Source organism: Dromiciops gliroides, chromosome 2, assembly GCF_019393635.1.
Source record: "Dromiciops gliroides isolate mDroGli1 chromosome 2, mDroGli1.pri, whole genome shotgun sequence".
Lineage (NCBI taxonomy): Eukaryota > Metazoa > Chordata > Mammalia > Microbiotheria > Microbiotheriidae > Dromiciops > Dromiciops gliroides.
The window spans coordinates 36,563,633-36,581,887 of NC_057862.1; the positions used below are offsets into that span (position 1 = coordinate 36,563,633).

Here is an 18,255-nt window from a genome sequence, read left to right on the forward strand (position 1 = left end):
AAAAATACCTTGTATTTACTTTCTAAAAATATATCAATCTCATAGAGCCTTACTTCTCTCCATTTTGTATATATTTGTGTACATATCATCTCTCCTAATAGACTATAAGCTTCTTGAGGCCAGCAGATGGTTCCTTTTTTATCTTTCTATCCCCAGTGCCAAGCATCATACCTAGAACATAGTAGGCACTCAATAAATGCTTATTGATTGATTGATTCTTTGTGTCTATGTGGTCTCCCCAATAGAAAATCAACTATAAAGACTTTCCTTCTTGTCTTTGCATGCTTGGTGCTAAATATGGTGTCTGGCAAATAATATCCCAAGGTTCACAGTCAGTTTAGCATTTTATAGAACACAGAGCACAGAATATCAGACCTGGGACCTTAGAGATCATCTAGTTCAGTTTCCCTCATTTAGAAGAAAATTCATTTCGTTGGTGCCTTTTGTTTTTACATCATTCCTGGATATTCCCTACCTCCCCCAAATTGAACTTTCCCTTGAAAACAAAGAAAAACAGTCAAACAAAAATGACCTATGCTGTGACTATATCTGATTAAAATATGCATGGCACCCTGTCTCTCTACCCAGAGGAAGGAAGTACATTTCATTATGTTCTCCAGGGTCATTAGTGGTTTTTCCATTCCTCAGTGTTTGACTTTGGTGCTCAGGAATCTTTTCCCTTCATGTCATTATAGTCCTCAAGTGTCTTGCTCAACTTCTGTTTATTTTCCAATGTAGCACCAAACATCTCTTTTTACAGAAGAAAATGTTCAAGGGGAGGATGGATGAATGAGCTGCTATCAGGGAGGCTTCACTGGGGATTCCTAGGAAGGGCTTGGGCTAAGTCCCAGGACCATCATGGGATCATAGACTTCAGAGCTGGCAATGACCTTGGTTGGAGGTCATCCAGCCCCACAAACTACACCTTACAGATAAAGAAATTCAGTCCCAGTGAGGTCATCACATCATGGGATCACAGATTTAGAGACTGGAAGGAACTTTAGGGATTATCCAGTCCAGGGGTTCCTTAACTGGGGCCTGAGCTTTTTAAAAAACAAACACTTTTTGGATAAGTTTTCAATACCATTGATTTCTTTTGTAATCCTATGTATTTTATTTTATTCATTTAAAATCTTTCTGAGAGAAGCATTCCATAGGCATCACCAGGCTGCCTGAAGGGGTCCAAGACACAAAAAAGGTGAAGAATCCATGACTAGTCTAATATTCTCATTTTATAGACAAGGAAATTGGAACCACAGAGCTGGTAAGTGACAGAATTAGGATTTGAACCCAAGACTGTGGCACATAGTAAGCACTTTAAAAATGCCTGTTCCCTCCCTTTCCCTTCTAAATCCTAGATGGTTCTGATTCCATTCTGCTACCTCCAGTGGGGGAAGAGAAGGCGGGAAGGAGGCAAAGAAGGGTGGAGAGGAAAGGAGTAAGGGAAAGAATGACATTTTCCAGGGAGCCAGGAGCAGCCACAGACTTGACTGAAGCCTTATTTCCAGTGTAAATGGGGAGCATCTCTCTTGTGTATTACATGTCACTGATCACTTAAATCTAAGGTCATATCTCAGTCTCATTCGTGCTCAGTTGCCCCTGGACCACTTTTTGCTCAGTCCCAGCCCTTTTGAAAACTACAATTGAATAGAAAACCCCAGGCCCCAAAGGTTCCCGAATCCTAGGCGCTGATTGGCTGAGTTTCCTGGGGGCAATTTGCATCAAAAAGCTCACTGTTCTCATTGAAATTCTGCTCATGATTAATTTAACCAAACTGAGCAGGAAAGGACAGCTCCCACATTGGACAACCTGCAATTCCCAGACTTTATGAGCATGCTTCAAAACGGGGAGGGAGGAGAGGAGTTGGCTTTGGTGAGACTTTTGTCTCCTCCTACTGCCTTATGTTCTTTAGTTACTGTGGCTGCCTGCAAGAGTTCAGTCAGTCCTTTTTATGCTTCTCAGGATCTGTCATCCAGTGTAGTCCAGTCAGCTCTGCAGGACCCCCTCAGCATGCCTGACAGTGAAGAAAGCCTCAGGAAGAAAGCCCTGGATGGAAGTTTAGGGAAGACTCCAGAAGGCTTCGAAACCAGGTACAAAGTCAGAGCCCATTCCTCCACTGGAGCAATTCCATGATTAGTCCCTTGGATGGATGGACAAGGAATGGTTAAGAGGTCAGGGCATCCAGGGCAGTGGATCACTTCTTCTTCTCCTGGACATTAGTTCTCACAGGCGACCAGGTTCAACCTTTTGATGGCTTTTGGTCTGAGACCTGTAGACTGAGGTCCGGAGTGTTGGAATTTTGGAAGTTTCTTGGGTGTATAACAGATGTTCCTCTGGGGGAAAATGTGGTCATTTTACTCACAACAGTTGTAAAAAGAGGGCTAGATTGAATACTAGCTTGGCAACTTACTAGGTATGACCTTGGTCAAGTCACTTTCTCTTTCTTGGCTTCAGATTCCTGATCTATAACATGAAGGATCAGAGACTGAGAGCCGTAAGAAACTTTAGAGACCATCTGGTCTACTCTCTTCACTTGGCATATACACACACGCATATATGCATATATATATTTATATTTTATTTATATATGTGATATGTATTTTTCTTTTTTTTTTTGCCCAGGGTCACACAGGTGATATGTATTTATTAACAATATTGATGGTGTGTATCATTTATGTACTAGTTGTTTCCATCATTACAATGTAAGTTCATTGCAAATAGACTGTTTCATTCTTTGTACATGTATCCCCAATGCCTAGCACAATAACACAATGCCTGTTATATAGTAGGTACTTAATAAATACTTTTTAATTGAATTACACACAAGGAAATTAAAGCCCAGCAAGGTGATTTACTTAGAGTAATTGCCCCCTTACATTCTGCAATATCATCAAGTGGGCTGGACTGGGGGGCTTCCATTGATCAGAGATGTCCTGAATGGAAAACAAAATCCACTGGTAGAAACTGGGTGTAGTGACCAGGCTGCAGCTAATTCCTGAGCACTCCCATCCTTAATTGGGTTGGGCTGGATGGGAATGGAGGGGAAGCATCTCCAGATGTGCACATCTGTAGTGTTAAACATCTGGGAGATTTCTGGAAAAAGATAGGAGAAATTCAAAGACAAGGAAAGGTTTTTGGGGGCTTCTCCTCTTTGATGGCTTTGAACTTTAGCTCTGGAGACTGTTTTCACAATGCCCTCTTCCCTCAGTCACCTGGTACCCTGGCACAGTACACTCTGGAATCAGTGACCTGGTGCCCACAATTCAGACACATTGTACTGGAAACAATCGGGAATGACAATGTTTCATCACTGCTCACTCCATACTGTCATACCCTATTTAGGAGGGAGTAGGGACATGCAATCGGGCAATTGATAAATCAATAAACAGTTATTAAGTAACTACTATGTGCCAGGCATGGTAATCACTGGGGTTAGAAAAAAGGCAAAAGACAGTTCCTGCCCTCAAGGGGTTTAAAATTTAAACCCCTTGATGGTACCTAAACCTACATAAAGTCTCTCTTCTGACTCCACTGTCTCTCTCAAGGTTGCTCAAGCCCTCCCCGACTTGAGTTAGTCCCTCTCCATGATTTTTGTGCTGGACTTGGAGTCAAGAAGATCTTTGTTTGAATCCCACCTTCTAGCTGTGCGATCTTGGGCAAGTCATGACATTCTCCATTTCCTCATCTGAAAGGGGAAATAACAATGGCACCTCCCTCCCTCCCTCATGGATTATAAGAATCAATGAGGGGCAGCTAGGTGGTGCAGTGGATAGAGCACCGGCCCTGGAGTCAGGAGGACCTGAGTTCAAATCCGGCCTCAGACACTTAACACTTACTAGCTGTGTGACCCTGGGCAAGTCACTTAACCCCCATTGCCTCACTAAAAAACAAAAAAAAGAATCAATGAGAAAATGTGTATAGAGTGCTCAAGGGATAGGGACTAGACTTGTGATGTCACTGGCATAGAGAACTTCCAGGTGAGGAAAATTCCTCTTCCAGTGCAAGTCAACATACTCTACAGACTCTGGGAAGTGCTGAGAGCACTAAGAGGTGAAGTGATGTGCTCGGGGCCACCTGGCCAGTGTATTCTCCTAGCATTGAGGCTATCTCTCTAGTGCTTGGAATATTCTAGAAATGAATCATTGTTATCACTAGGGAATCAGAGTAACATGATGCCTGCAGAGAGGACTTGGAAGCCTGGGAGATTTATGTTCAGCTCCTCCCTGGCATAACCCTCAGTGCCCCAGGAAACCCTCTAAACTGTGAGAAGTTACACCTCTGTTGTGTTGGCAGAGTGTCTCACTGGGATTCCTTGGACACTGTTAAAGTCCCAGGTCTAGTTGTGGGTTTTTTATGTTCTTGGGGAAAGTCCCAAAGACGGTACCTGGTTCCTAAGCTCCGTATTGCCACCTGGCCAGGCTGCCTCCCTGGCCCTCCTATCTCATGTGAATTTATTCCCAAAACATGTTTTCAGCACAGCTACTGACTTCTACTGGGCACCAACTCAACTCCAAGCTCTCCGATTGGTTTCCCAAGCCACAAGCTTGGGAGCGAAGGCTAGGCTATCCTTGATCTCTCTGCCCCCATTGCCCAGCACAACCCCTCGCCCCGGGTTGGTTCTCAACAGATGCCTTATAAACGGAATTGAATTCCCACTGCTCCTCCACCTCCACCCCCACTGAACTGGCAGCTCTGGTTTCCTGTCACAGCCCCCTTTGCCATGGCAGGAGTGCGGAAGAAATCTGTTCCTGGTTCCCCTGGGCTTCTTGCCCCCTCGGCCCCACAATGACTTCAGCTCCCAGCAATCTCCCCCTCTCCGATCCACACCTTCCTCCTCTTTTTCTTGGAGAGAGGAAGTGTCTCCATCTCCCTGACTGCTTCAGAGGGGAAGCCACCTCCTTCTTGCTGGGGTAGTGGGTCTGCATGGGACAACTCTCCAATCAATGGCTTCTGTGACCAGCAAGCCCTTCTGAGCTCTCTGCTGGGCCTCTTGCTATACTTTCTTTCAATGGCCTGCCTTTTTGCAGAGGCCTGCCACCTGAGTTAGAAGCCGAAATTTAAAATCTCAGTCCAGGCTTGGGGGTGAGAGAATCCTCTTCCTAAAATATGAAGTCTCTCCAACAATCCCTCCTTGGGAACAAGGGCTCCCTCCCCACACCCTGGCCCTTCTCCTGACTCTTGCAGCCTCTGCCCTTGGGTGACTTTGGAGCTGGGTCAGAAGGCTTGCTTTAGGCGAGGCTTTCTAAGCCTCAGTTTCTTCATCTGTAAAGTGAAGTGGTCTCTGAGGTCCCTTTAGGTCCTGTGACTTTAGGTTCTATTGTGATCCTGGAAGAGGTTTGGGGTAGGGATATTGATTGCCCAGTTTCCTATCAAGGTGGGAATCATCTTGGCCACCTCAAAGGACCAATGACCTGGGCCCCCATACTGGAAGCTGGGGTCCTAGGCAAATGCAGATCAGCCATACCCTGGGGGAACAGAAAACTCTGCTTGCTCTCTAGATACAACATCTAGGCTTCCCTTTCTTATCTTGAACTCAGTGCCAGGCTCACTGGTGGGCCAAACACCCCAGTACTCCATATTTTTTTTTTGCATGGGTTAATGAGGGTTAAGTGTCTTGCCCAAATGTCAAGTGTCTAAGGCTGAATTTGAATTCAGGTCCTCCTGAATCCAGGGTTGGTACTTTATCTACTGGGCCACCTAGCTGTGCCCCCAGTACTGTATATTAAAATCATGAATCATGGGGGATCCTTTCTTGTCAGCTCTGAGAGGGAGCCCTTCTTGTGTCAAGCAGAAATCTGTCTTCTTCCATCCCATACTCCCCTCCTCTCCCCAGTCAGGCTATCCTACCTCCAATCTATCCTGTACAGGCTGCTAGATTCATTTCCCCCGGACACAGATTTGGTCACGATATGGAGCACAGGATGGTCTGTGGTCATGGGGAGAATGTGGTCCAATGAGTCTTAATGGAGGAGGATTTTAATAGTTAGAGATGGTATGGGCATAGAGTGCAGGTGGGAAGGTGTGGTAGTTGGTCTGGGAAACTCTTATGAAAAGGTTTGGCAAAAAAGAAAAAGAAAGGAAGAAAAAGAAAAAAGAAAGGAAGAAAAAGAAAAAAGAAAGGAAGAAAAAGAAAAAGAAAGGAAGAAAAAAGAAAAAAGAAAGGAAAGAAAAAGAAAAAAGAAAGGAAGAAGAAAAAGAAAAAAGAAAGGAAGAAAAAGTTTGGCAGCGAGAAAGAAAAGGGTAAGACTGGAGAATGTGGAGTAGGCCATTGGACAGGAATGCAGCGTGGGCGAAGGTGAATGGCATGAAACATTTCAGAGAAGTGCTACAGAAACCAAGGGAGATTATCCATACCTAGTGTGAAACAGTGTTAGTGATGCAGCAGAGTCAGGGATGACGAGGCCTAAGGAGAGCCCACAAGATGTGGCGATTAGGCATCACTGGTGACTGTGGAGAGAGCGGCTTCAGTGGAATGAGGAGTGTGTGGGTGGTGAGGAAGTGGTCTAAGCAATCATGGGCTATTCTTTCTAAAGGCTTGGTACTGAAAGAAGGAGAGTGATAGGAAAACAGCTTCAGGGTCCAGAGGGTTTTAGGATGGAGGAGGCTGGAGTAGTTACACAGTTTCCTAGGCAGCAGAGGATGAGTCAGTCCAGAGAGGGAGAGAGAGACAGAGACAGAGACAGAGAGACAGAGAGAGACAGAGAGAGAGACAAAGAGAGACAGACAGACAGACAGAGACAGAGACAGAGAGACAGACAGAGACAGAGAAACAGACAGAGACAAAGACAGACAGAGAGAAAGAGAGGCAAAGAGAGAGGAGCAAGACAGAGAGAGACTGAGAGGGAGATAGAGAGACACATACACACAGAGAAACAGAGAGACAGAGAAAGACAGAGATAGAGGGAGTGAGGGAGGGAAGGAGGGAGGGAAGGAAGGAGAGAGAAACAGAGAGAGAGAGAGAGAGAGAGAGAGAGAGAGAGAGAGAGAGAGAGAGAGAGAGAGAATGAACAATGGAGCAAGACCGTAAAGGACATAGAAGGGGGATGAGATTAAGGGTACAAGTAAAGAGGAAGGAGATGGGCCCTTTCTCCTCTGACACCAGAGAAGAATGTGGGGAGGGGATGAGTTGGGGGATGGGGGTGGGGGTGATACACAGAAGTATCCAGGCATGGGGGAGGTCAGGCGATGGATAGAGCTCCCAAGGCTCCTAGAGCCCAGGCCCATCTAGCCATCCTTCACTTGGTCCCCTTAGACCCCAGTCTTCTCATCTGTAGAATGTGGGCCTCGTGGGTCACTTCCAGCTCTGTATCTCTCATCCTATGAAGATCTAAGTTTTCCAAGTGGTCCTTGACTGGCTCTTGGTTCTTCCACAGCTGTTGAAGGGGTCTGGCTCGAGCCTTCACTGCCTTCCCAGATCTGACTCTCTAGCTCTTTATATGTCATTTAGGGTTAGGTCCGAGGGCTTGAGTGGAACTCGTCTTCATAGCTAAGCCAGATCTCCCAACTTGAACATTTCCTGCACATTTCCCATAGCATGGGCAAACTTTGGCTGCCCTAGCCCTGTCCACACCACCTTCACCCACCCACCCAAGCCCAAAATAGAGAAGTGATTATTCCCTACTCGGGTGTCCCAGCTACTTCCTCAAGGTTTGGGGCTGTTTGGGGCCTCATCCTGCTTTCTTTAAGGTCTGCAAACTGAATGGAGACCTCACTCAGGAGGGCCCCTCTCACAGGGTGGAGGTCATCTCTGGCCATTATCTGGGTGACTGGAGCGCAGTGCCGGGGCTTGGTACTCACCTTCTCCATGTATTTTCCTTTCACTAGACAAAGCAGACAGTGGATACGACTGGCCTCTTCTAAGTATTTTTGAGTTCTGGGAGCAGGGAAGGAAAAGGGATGGACTTCTGTAGCTAATAGGATTCAGTAGAAGGAGTCCTGGTTGTGAAGCACACACATCCGTTTGAATCCTGCCTCTGTCCAGGCTGAACCTCACTTTCCTCATCTGTAAAATGGGAATGTAGGCTAGGTTGCCTCCAAGTTTCCTTCCAGTTTTATGTTTCTATGATTTGCTTTGGGGTGATAGAGAGCATGGTAACAGCTAGACAGAAGACCTGGGGTCTGGGGTCTGGTCCGGGCTCTCTCACTGATTTACTATATGCCCTTGGGCAGAATCACTTCTTTCTCAAGGGGTCTCGGTGTCGGAGAATTGTGACTTTAGAACTGAAAGGAACCTAAGAAGGCCATCCAGACCCATCTGCCCATTTTACAGATGAGGAAACTGAGGCACAGAGAAGTTAAGTGGTACTCAAGTTCACACAGCTAGTCTGAAGTGCAATTTAAATCCAGTTCTTTCTGACTCCAGTGCCCTATCCACTGAGCCACCCTGCCTCTTTAATATTATCTGTAAGGTGAGGGGGTTGGACTGGATGACCTCTAAAGTCCCCTCCAACTCCGAGTCTATGATCTGCTGATTCTCTTCTCCCTTGTCTCTCATATCCAAAATTACAAGGTCCTGCTAATTCCTCTTCGATTATATTTCTTGTATCGACCCTCTATTAGCATTGCTACTATCCTAGTGCAGGCCCTCATTACTACCCACTTGGAAGGTTCAAATGAGAGAACGGTTGGGAAAGCACTTTGGACCTCCCATTGGTGAGCTCTGCTGGAACATTCATTTTGGGGAAAAGCCCAGATCAGCAGTTAGGTGGTGCAGTGGATAGAGTGCCAGGCCTGAAGTCAGAAAGACTCACCTTTGTGAGTTTAAATCTGGCCTCAGACACTTACTAGCTGTGTGACCCTGGGCAAGTCACTTTACCTTGTTTGCCTCAGTTTCCATATCTGAAAAATGAGTTGCAGAAGGAAATGGCAAACCACATCAGTATCTTTTCCGAGAAAATGTGAAATGGTTTCACGGAGAGTCAGACACAACTGAAAAGCGACTGAACAACAACTACCACCAGCCCAGCCCCCCCCCACCGATTCTGTGGACTCAGCCCCCCATTTTTCGGCCCCCCTTTTATGTTCTGTCTTCTCCCATTAGAATGTAAGTTCCTTGAAAGGAGAGACTGTCTTCTTAGCCTTGTATTTGTATCTTCAGTAGCTGGTACAGTGCCTAGCAAAGAAAAAGCGCATAATACGTGCTTGTTGTTATTATTATTGGAAATGATAGAGCTCCATTCCAACATAATAGTATTGTCATGAAATACAATTACTAGAGAGAGCCAGGAAGACTCGATTCAAGTCTGCCTCTGACACACAACATGTGTGACCTTGGGCAAGTCACTATACATCGAAATGCTCTGGAGAACCCCAAGACTAGAAGCTGGGGAGCAGGTACTGATCTGTGATCCCTCATCCAGAAGTCCCCTAAGCCAATGAAACCCCACATCCAGTTCTTATTCCGATTCCTATAGCTTTTTGAAGGGTTTGCAAAGTACCTTATAACGTGATCTCATTCATGCCTCACAACAGCCCCCTCCTGAAGGCAGGTACCACGGGTGCTTGGGAGGGAAGTGAGGTGGCGTAGTGGGAGAGAGAGCTGGCTTTGGAATTAAAAACCCTTGATGTGAACCTGGGCTCTTCCATTGTCATTTCTCTCTGGGCCTCAGTTCCTCAACTATGAAATGAGAGGTACAGCCCCCACGGGCTCTTCCAGCTCTGAATCTGTAATCTTATTTTCCTGACAGGAAAAGTGAGAATGAGAGAAGGAAGGTGGCTTGCCTATTGCTAGTGAGGGTCACAGGCAGGATTTGAACCCTGGCCCTTCTGAGCCCCAAGTCTGTCCTCCTCATCCCTTCCCTTCCTCCAAAAAGACCTTTTTCCCCCCAGGGCAATTGCGGTTAAGTGACTTGCCCAGGGTCACGCAGCTAGTAAGTGTTAAGTGTCTGAGGCTGGATTTGAACTCAGGTCCTCCTGAATCCAGGGCTGTTGCTCTGTCCACTGTGCCACCTAGCTGCCCCCCAATTAGACCTTTCTGAACATGTTGACAATTCTTCCCACCACGAGATCAGGAGTGCCTGTGACATGGGGGAGAGGAGGTCTGGTGGTTTGGGGGGAGGAAGGCATGCAAAGGGTTAACATTCCATGAGTTGATAGGAATCTATGTATGCTTCGATGTGTCTCCTTGTGTGTTCCTCAGAGGGGTCAAATAGGACCTTATCTCCCCCTTTCCCCCCTCCCAACCATGTTCCTTTCTCCAAGGACACAGGGGAGAGAGAGTTCTTCCATCTGCTTGCCCCACATTCCTTCTTGGGGATTAACATCCTGAATCAATGCCCTTTGTGTTACATAGATGGCTGGACTGGAAGGGGGAAGGGAAAGGAGCAGAACTCAGAAGATCTGACCCTAATTAAAAGGCCTTGGGTGGTTCATCTAGCTGGGGCACATTTTAATACATCACATTTTTTAAAATTTCATAGATACTAGAGGATGGGGTGATCCTTCTCTCAGTGAAGACTGACATTTTAGACTCTTAGAGAGTGGCCTAGGGCCCTTGGTCAAGGTCACACAGCCTGTGTGTATCAGAGTTAGCACATGGACCCTGGTCTTTCTGACCTTGACCAACCGTGTCACATCACCTTAATTCAAACCAATCATCAATATTTATGAACCCAGTCAGGAGAATTGGGTTCTAGTCCTGGTTCCTCCTGGGTGGCCTTAAGCAAGGCCTAGGGTTACAGGGTTTGAGAGTTGGTGAGTACCTTTGGGGCAGCTAGGTGGCACAGTGGATAGAGTGCCAGACCTGGAGTCAGGAAGAGTTCTTTTCATGAGTTCAAATCTGGCCTCAGACGCTTAGTAGGCTGTGTGACCCTGGGCAAGTCACTTAACCATGTTTGCCTCAGTTTCCTCATCCATAAAATGGGCTGGAGAAGGAAATGGAAAACCACTCCAGGATCTCTGCCAAGAAAACCCCAGAAAAGGGATCACAAAGAATCAGACATGACTGAAAAATGGTTGAACAACAAAGGTACCTTAGGCATGATCACTTCCCCCGGAAACAGAGCCTCAGGGGTTGGAAGCAGCAGAAGTTGCTGTATTTGGAGGCAGAGGATAAAGATCCAGATGCAAGTGTCTCTGACACTTGCCCAAAGTGACCTCACCCTCCCGGGTTGCAGATTCCTCTTCTGTAAAAGGAGGGTGTTGGCTCAGACGGCTTCTCAGGCCCTCCCCCGCTCTAGCCCTGGGATCATAGAACCTCCCAGAGTCTCAATCTTGTCAACAAAAACACATAAGTCAGATGAGACCCCCTCTAAGGTCTTCTCCAGCTCTTGCTCTGTAAGCCAGCCTCAGCTGCCTCATCTGTAAGTGACCAAACACTGCTCAGTAGGGTCAATTCTAGTGCTAAATGGATCGTCCCATGGTCTTCTGACTAGATTCTGGAATCTCCGCACTGGAAGGAAGCGTGGAGGTCAGCTACCTCTTCCTAACATCTCTGGGAAGTGGCATCCAGCCTCCCCTTAAAGACCTCCAGGAATACGAAATTCTTTCTCAGGTAGCCCATTCCACTTTAGGGCAGGTCTAAATGTTGGGAAATGTTTCCTTCTGTAACTCTCAGAAACATCTACCCATTGTCCCTGGTTAGGGGATTTTTATGTCTTCTTTTTGTTCTCCCATTCCATGTTTTGATGCTAATACTGAATGGGGTGGAGAGGCCTAGGGAGTACAAAGACAGGGCTGACACAGTCCCTGTCCTCTGGAAGCTCTCCTTCTCATAAGAGAGAGAAGCCTTTGGACTGGCCAATGAAGGTCAAATGAACGATCTGGGCAGACGGTGCCCCTGGGAGGTGGTACAAAGGGTCATGGAAGGCTTTCTAGAGGAGACAGGACTCGCAAAGAAAGAAGCTGAGCTATTTTCCGATAGTTTTGCTTGGTGTGGCTGGCCTGTTTAAGATCCTTCAATTATTTCATTCCTGCCCCCCCCCCAACCCTGCAAATAACAGTTACTTGAGCCCAGAAGGAAGAATTAAGAACAATAAAGGGCCAAACCTGTGACTTAATTGGTATACGGGTAACCTCAGTTTCCAGCTAAATTCAGGACACTTTGCATGAGGCTCTCCTAAATGGCGGAGAAGATGCTGGTGCAATGCTTCAGGGAAGGAGGTGGTGTGAGGGCTTTGGAGATGAGAGACTTTTTCATGCTTTCTTTGAGAGAAGGCATTCATGCTCTTTGGGACCAACTCCAGATGTGTGAAGAAGAGAGAGAAAGACTTTGGGAACATCAGAAATGTAGAGAAAATCAGGTCTTCATTATGTCCCTGATTTCCAGCCTGTCTCCCTAGAGACTCGGGTGGATTTCCACTTTGCATGAGATCTTTCTTGGTTTGATAAGATATATCTTGCTCCCCATGAGAGACTTCATTCACTATGTATTTTCTAGTATGTTTTAATCTAGACAGCTTTTCTGATTTCTGTTTTCTATTTGCTTGGATAAGTAGGTTTATTTGCTGTTCACTATCTGTGATGGTCTTTCGTATAACAACATCTGGTGAGGAGTCAAATTGGTGAATGTAAGCTAAAGGTTATCCTTCCCCTTTTAAGTAATCAACAACACTAGAAACTTTTGCTTCAAGAATTCCGTTTTTACAAACATTTGTAGTTATGTCTCCCATTGTCCCTCATCAAGCAATTTTAAAAAATAAAACCAAAATAACCCTCCTTACAAACATGCGCTTTTCAGCAAAACAAATTCTTACACCAGCCAGATCTGAACAATTTTTATTTTGCTTTCTGCATTTGAAATTCCTCACCTCTCTAGCAGGAGGTGAGTAGTCTATTTCATCTTCAGTCTTTTGGCATATCACTGTATTGGTCTTTCAAAGCTGTTTTTCTCTGGAATGTTGTCATTGTATAAATTGTTCTTAGCCCTGCTCACTTCATTCTGTATCCTTTCATTTTTCAGCAACTTATGGTTCGAACCAAAAAAATCATGCACTTACATTAGCAGTATTCAGGGAGGCAGATAGATGTGACTCTGCCCCAATGCACTTCTCAGAGACTGTAAGAACAAACAAGTTCATGGCTCTTCTGCTCCCTCGAGGCAGGACTCATAGTATCCCTTGAAGAAGGCTGGGCAAAATTCCAGAGATCTCTATCAGCTCCTTCCCTTGAACTACGTCTTTATGTGTTTAGCTACCTTGTGTGGGTAGACACATCTTACATGGGCACGAGCAAATTATATATGGAATTCCCATCTTAGAAGTTCTGGCAACTGAACAGGTCAGCCACTGTTCTATACCATAGTCTTAGAGTTGTCCGGGCCACTGAGTGGTTAGGTGGTTTGTCAAGGGTTATGTGGAGTGTGTGTGTGTGTGTGTGTGTGTGTGTGTGTGTGAGAGAGAGAGAGACAGAGACAGAGAAGAGAGAGAAGGGAGAGAGGGAAGAGAGAAGGGAGAGAGAGGAGTGAAAAGAGAGAGAAGGGAGAAAGAGGAGAGAAGGGAGAGGGGGAGGGAGAAGAGAGAGGGGAGGGAGAAGGGAGAGAGAAGAGTGAGAAAAGAGAGAAGGGAGAGAGAGAAGGGAGAGAGAGAAGAGAGAGAGGGGAGGGAGAAGGGAGAGAGAGGGGAGGGAGAAGGGAGAGAGAGGGGAGGGAGAAGGGAGAGAGAAGAGAGAGAAGGAGAGAGAGAAGAGAGAAGGGAGAGAGAGGGAAGGGAGAAGAGAGAGGGGAGGGAGAAGGGATAGAGAAGAGAGAGAAGGGAGAAAGATTGAGAGATAGAAGAGAGAGGGGGAGAAACAGAGACAGAGGGACAAAGAGAGACAGAAAGTGCTAAGTGACACCTCTTTGAAATGGAATAATGTTCCTGGAGAGGCTGTGATTCTGGGTAACATTCCCTGTGCACTTATTTTCATATTCCCCTCTGTTTTATGTGGGGAAGTCTTGTGATCTGATAATCATGACCACTGGATACTCAGGAGTTAGTGGGAAGAGAAAAGACCAGCTCTGGTTCTGATAGGACTAAGACAAGGGATAATGTGGGGACAGAGGCAGGTGGAGGGGTTGTTCCTCAGGGCTGTTCCCCAGGTAAGATGGTGGCTTCACGTGGAGCCAAGGCCAGGTTCTAGTGGAGACCCTTCCTTACTTTGCTCTGTCAGAGGTGGGGTGGGAGACAAGGAGCCCTGCCCATAGAACTTCTAAAAGTAATCCTCTCTTCACAGTTTTAGCTGCTGAAAAAAATATATATTAGAAAAAGCCAGGGAGCAGAGGTCAGGGTCATGCTGAGGCAGAGGGTTTTGTGGTGTTGTTATTTTAACAAGATCTTTCCAATCTACCTCTCCCTCCCTCTGCTACTCCCAGTTCTGGAACAATGATCAGATAAATTCTTTGACTGTTCCTGGTTGGAATGTGTCTATCTAATGGCCTATGGCCCCATTCATCATCCCAGTAACTTTCTGCACCAAAGTATACCTCTTGAGCCACAGTTCCCTTATGTATGTTGTTTCCCCTTATTAGAATATAAGAACCTTGAGGGCCAAGACTGACTTTGCTTTCTCTTTGTACTCTGGGCTATAAAAATATTTTAACTAACTAGTGGGCCTCATCTGTGGACTTTTGACTGGCTTTCTGACTGCTTTTAATATAATATGGGCCGCCCAAATTGATAAGCAAACAGCCTCTTTTATTTAAAATCATCAAAGCAGGGTTTATTTATAAAAATAAATGTAAAAGATAAGGGTAAAGAAATGCAAAGTTATAGGACCTGAAACTCTTGCCTCCTTTACCAACTGTCTTTCTTCTAGCGTCCCCCCTTACTGAAAAGCCCCGTGCTTCACTGCTCCACTCCTTTCTTCTAACTCCAAGCCCCCTTCACTTTGTCGACCCCCCTTTATGTCTTCTCTGCTTGCTCTGTCAGTCCCCTTTTTTTCTTCTCTCCTCTCCACCATAGCGACCCCCTTCTTCTGGTGTCTCTCTACCTTCTCGCTAGCTCTTTCTCCATTCCCCTTCCAAACCCCGCAGCAACTCTTTTTATTAACCTCCTCTCTCAGGTGAAACTCGGGCTGGCCCTCCCAGGGCTGGCCAAGCCTGTGCTGCCCACGCCAGGGGGCTGGGCAAAGCAAACCCCAGCTCTCCGGTTTTTTCCTGAGCAGCTTAGCCCGGCTCAGAGGCCCCCCCCCCCCCCCCCCCCCCCCCCCCCGCAGCTGAAACAGAGGGGGAGGGGCAGCTCTGCTCAGGGAGCCTGAGGATAATTTTAACACCTACATGGCACTTAGCACAATGCCAGGCACATAGTCATCACTTAATAAATTCTTTCTTTTTGCAGGGCAATGAGGGTTGACTTGCCCAGGGTCACACAGCTAGTAAGTGCCAAGTATCTGAGGCCAGATTTGAACTCAGGTCCTCCTGAATCCAGGGCTGGTGCTTTATTCATTGTGCCACCTAGCTGCCCCTAATAAATTCTTTTTATATTCATTTACAGAGCAGAAGCCTTGGCAGGGAGTGAATGACTAGTCATTTTATGACCAGACTAAGGGGATTTTTAGAAAAGATTTTTGTTCAATGATTCTCTCTAAATTTGTTGCTGCTGTGTTTTTAGGACTTGCCAATACACTCTAGTAAAAGCCTTTAAAAAACTCCCCTTCTTGGGGCAGCTAGGTGGCACAGTGGATAAAGCACTGGCCCTAGATTCAGTAGGACCTGAGTTCAAATCCGGCCTCAAACATTTGACACTAGCTGTGTGACCCTGGGCAAGTCACTTAACCCTCATTGCCCCACAAAAAACAAAAACAAAAACAAAAACAAACCTCCCCTTCTGTTTCTGGTTTTATGTAAGGAATAAGAGCCACCAAACCATAATAATGCAGGTTAAGGAGTCAGGGAGTAGTCTGCTGGCTGCAGTAGAGAAAGGCTAAATCCAGAGATAGGAGCATACCCAGCAGTATCCTTGGTATTACTGATCAATACAAAGATAGCTACGCATCTCTGTGTATTTGGTTTGTGCAAAACCTTTTCAATTTTGTGTGTAACATGGCAGTGCCTAGGGCTTGAATACAGTACAAGGCATCTCTATACAAGGACCCCATAAGTACCACACAAAATATATCTATGAGTCCTCTCATAGGGTGTGTCAGACCCCATCCCTAAGACACGCTCGTTCTGTCTGCTTTTAATTTGTTCACTCCAACTTACTCTCATATGAGCAGCTTCAGTGTTATTGGTCCTAGGGAGGCTGGGGAAATTCTCTCCTCTTTTCCATTCAGGAGGCACTTTTTTTTTGGTGAGGCAATAGGGGTTAAGTGTCTGAGGCTGGATTTGAACTCAGGTCTTCCTGACTCCAGGGCTGGTGCTCTATCCACTGTGCCACCTAGCTGCCCCTCCGCTTTCCCATTCAAATGTAGGCTTTATAAATTCTTTCACTTAACCATTATCCTTTAAAAGGTAGTTAGGAAATGTCAGGTCATCATATAAATGCAGTTCTCTCTGCAGCTCCACAGATGAGCCCTACCAAATTGTTCAAAGTGGAGGTCATGGCAACACAGATAGGGTTGACTCCTTAAGTCAGCTTACCAGAATACCAAAGGTACCGCAAAACCCACTGTGCTTTTCCTTCTGAATTCAGCAGAGAACAACAAACTCTTAAACACAGAAAGGTAACAGCTGTCAATGTAGTTGTTGGCCAGTAAAGTCATCTCTCTCCTGGACTACTCAGAATCATTCATCTGAATCCTTCTATAAGCTTAATGCTTCTAAATTCCATGTTCCGAATAAACAGATTTTTAGAGCCCCCCACTCCCCAAATCTTCAGATTCTTATGTCAGTTTTTTCTGTATTTCCTATATTGGTTCCTATATCCATTTCCTATCACCAGTTCCTTTCCTTTCAATGGCATAAATTCAAACATTCAGACTCTTAGTGATTCACTTTTCACTTTCCTTTCAATGACATAAATGTGAACCTTCAGACTCAGTGATTTGCTTTTCACTTTAAAAAGTTAAATTTCCTCTATCAGATCAATAGTCTTTAAAAAAAATCGTACCTTCATATATGTTTGAGTTTTACTCTCTTTACTCATAAAACATGTATTACAAATAGCTGATACACCAGAATGCTTTGCAGCTCTTAAGTCTTCAACGTGGTCTTCTATCTCTTTGATATCCTTGAAATTGTGTTTCTTTATACTCATACTTCTCTAATTCTAAAAAAGGATCTTTCTCTGCCCCTTTATAACACTAAACTGCTCCCACACAAGTGAGGCATCATTTTATGTGATTCACAAGGAGATTTGATTCTTAATATTTTACACAACATATCTTTTTCTCCTCCAAACTGTCCAAATCCTGTCTGAAAGCTACATTTCTTTTTTTACACATATATTAACCATGTATATTAAAACAAAGTTCCTTTTTCTATTCCTATCAGGCATCAACATGTTCAACTATAATAGAGGCAATATCTTAAATCCTTTGATAATTAATACATCTCTGTGTTTACTCAAAAACACTTTTTTGCCCTTTTCTTTTTAAAGTGTTTTAATTTAAATTTTTTTTTAAATTAACAAAGACTTATTTTCTCTCTCTCTTTCCCACCTCCACCATGCAAGCTAAAAAAAAGAAAGAAAAACAAATTCTAGTTACAAATGTGTATAGGTAAGCTAAACAAATTCCCACGTTGGTCATGCCTGAAAATGTCATTTCATTCTACCATTTGGGTCCATCATTGATTTTTCAAAAGGTGGATAGCATTCTTTATCTATTTTTGCCCTTTTTCATCATTAAACGGCTCCATGAGAAAAGAACTTTTAAAAAGGACAGTGTGGGGGCAGCTAGGTGGTGCAGTGGATAAAGCACTGGCCCTGGATTCAGGAGGACCTGAGTTCAAACCTAGCCTCAGACACTTGACACTTACTAGCTGTGTGACCCTGGGCAAGTCACTTAACCCCTATTGCCCTGCTAAAAAAAAAAAAAAGACACTGTGACTTACATCTGTAATACAAATTGTCCATCTTGTCTTCTGCGATACTCTCCATAATTTGCTTGGAAATGAACTCTTCCCTTATCCAGAGCTGCAGAAGAGATTCCCTTCCTTGCTTCTCTCATTTATTTATGATGTCATCTTTTACATCTAGGTCATGTATCCATTTGGAGATTATTTTGGCATATGACCTGAGATGTTTGTCTAAACCTAATTTCTGCCTGACTGCTTTCCAGCTTTCCAAGGAGTTTTTATTGAATGGTGAATACTTACCACAGAGGTTGGGGGGTCTTGAAATTTGTTGAACACTGCACTATCTTCATTTGCTTCTGCATGTTCTGTATCCAATCTGTTCC

The 18,255-nt window shown here is 45.1% G+C and overlaps 1 protein-coding gene across 1 annotated transcript in view; it reads left to right on the forward strand.

The window, feature by feature from the left end:
- The first annotated feature begins 1,812 nt into the window (after positions 1-1,812).
- Positions 1,813-18,255, forward strand: part of ACSBG1 (acyl-CoA synthetase bubblegum family member 1) — a 91,536-nt gene continuing 75,093 nt past the window's right edge. Inside the window, exon 1 of the mRNA XM_043989442.1 lies at positions 1,813-2,090. Coding sequence (XP_043845377.1) covers positions 1,828-2,090 — 263 coding nt within the window. The 5' untranslated portion in view covers positions 1,813-1,827. The remainder of the gene's footprint in view (positions 2,091-18,255) is intronic.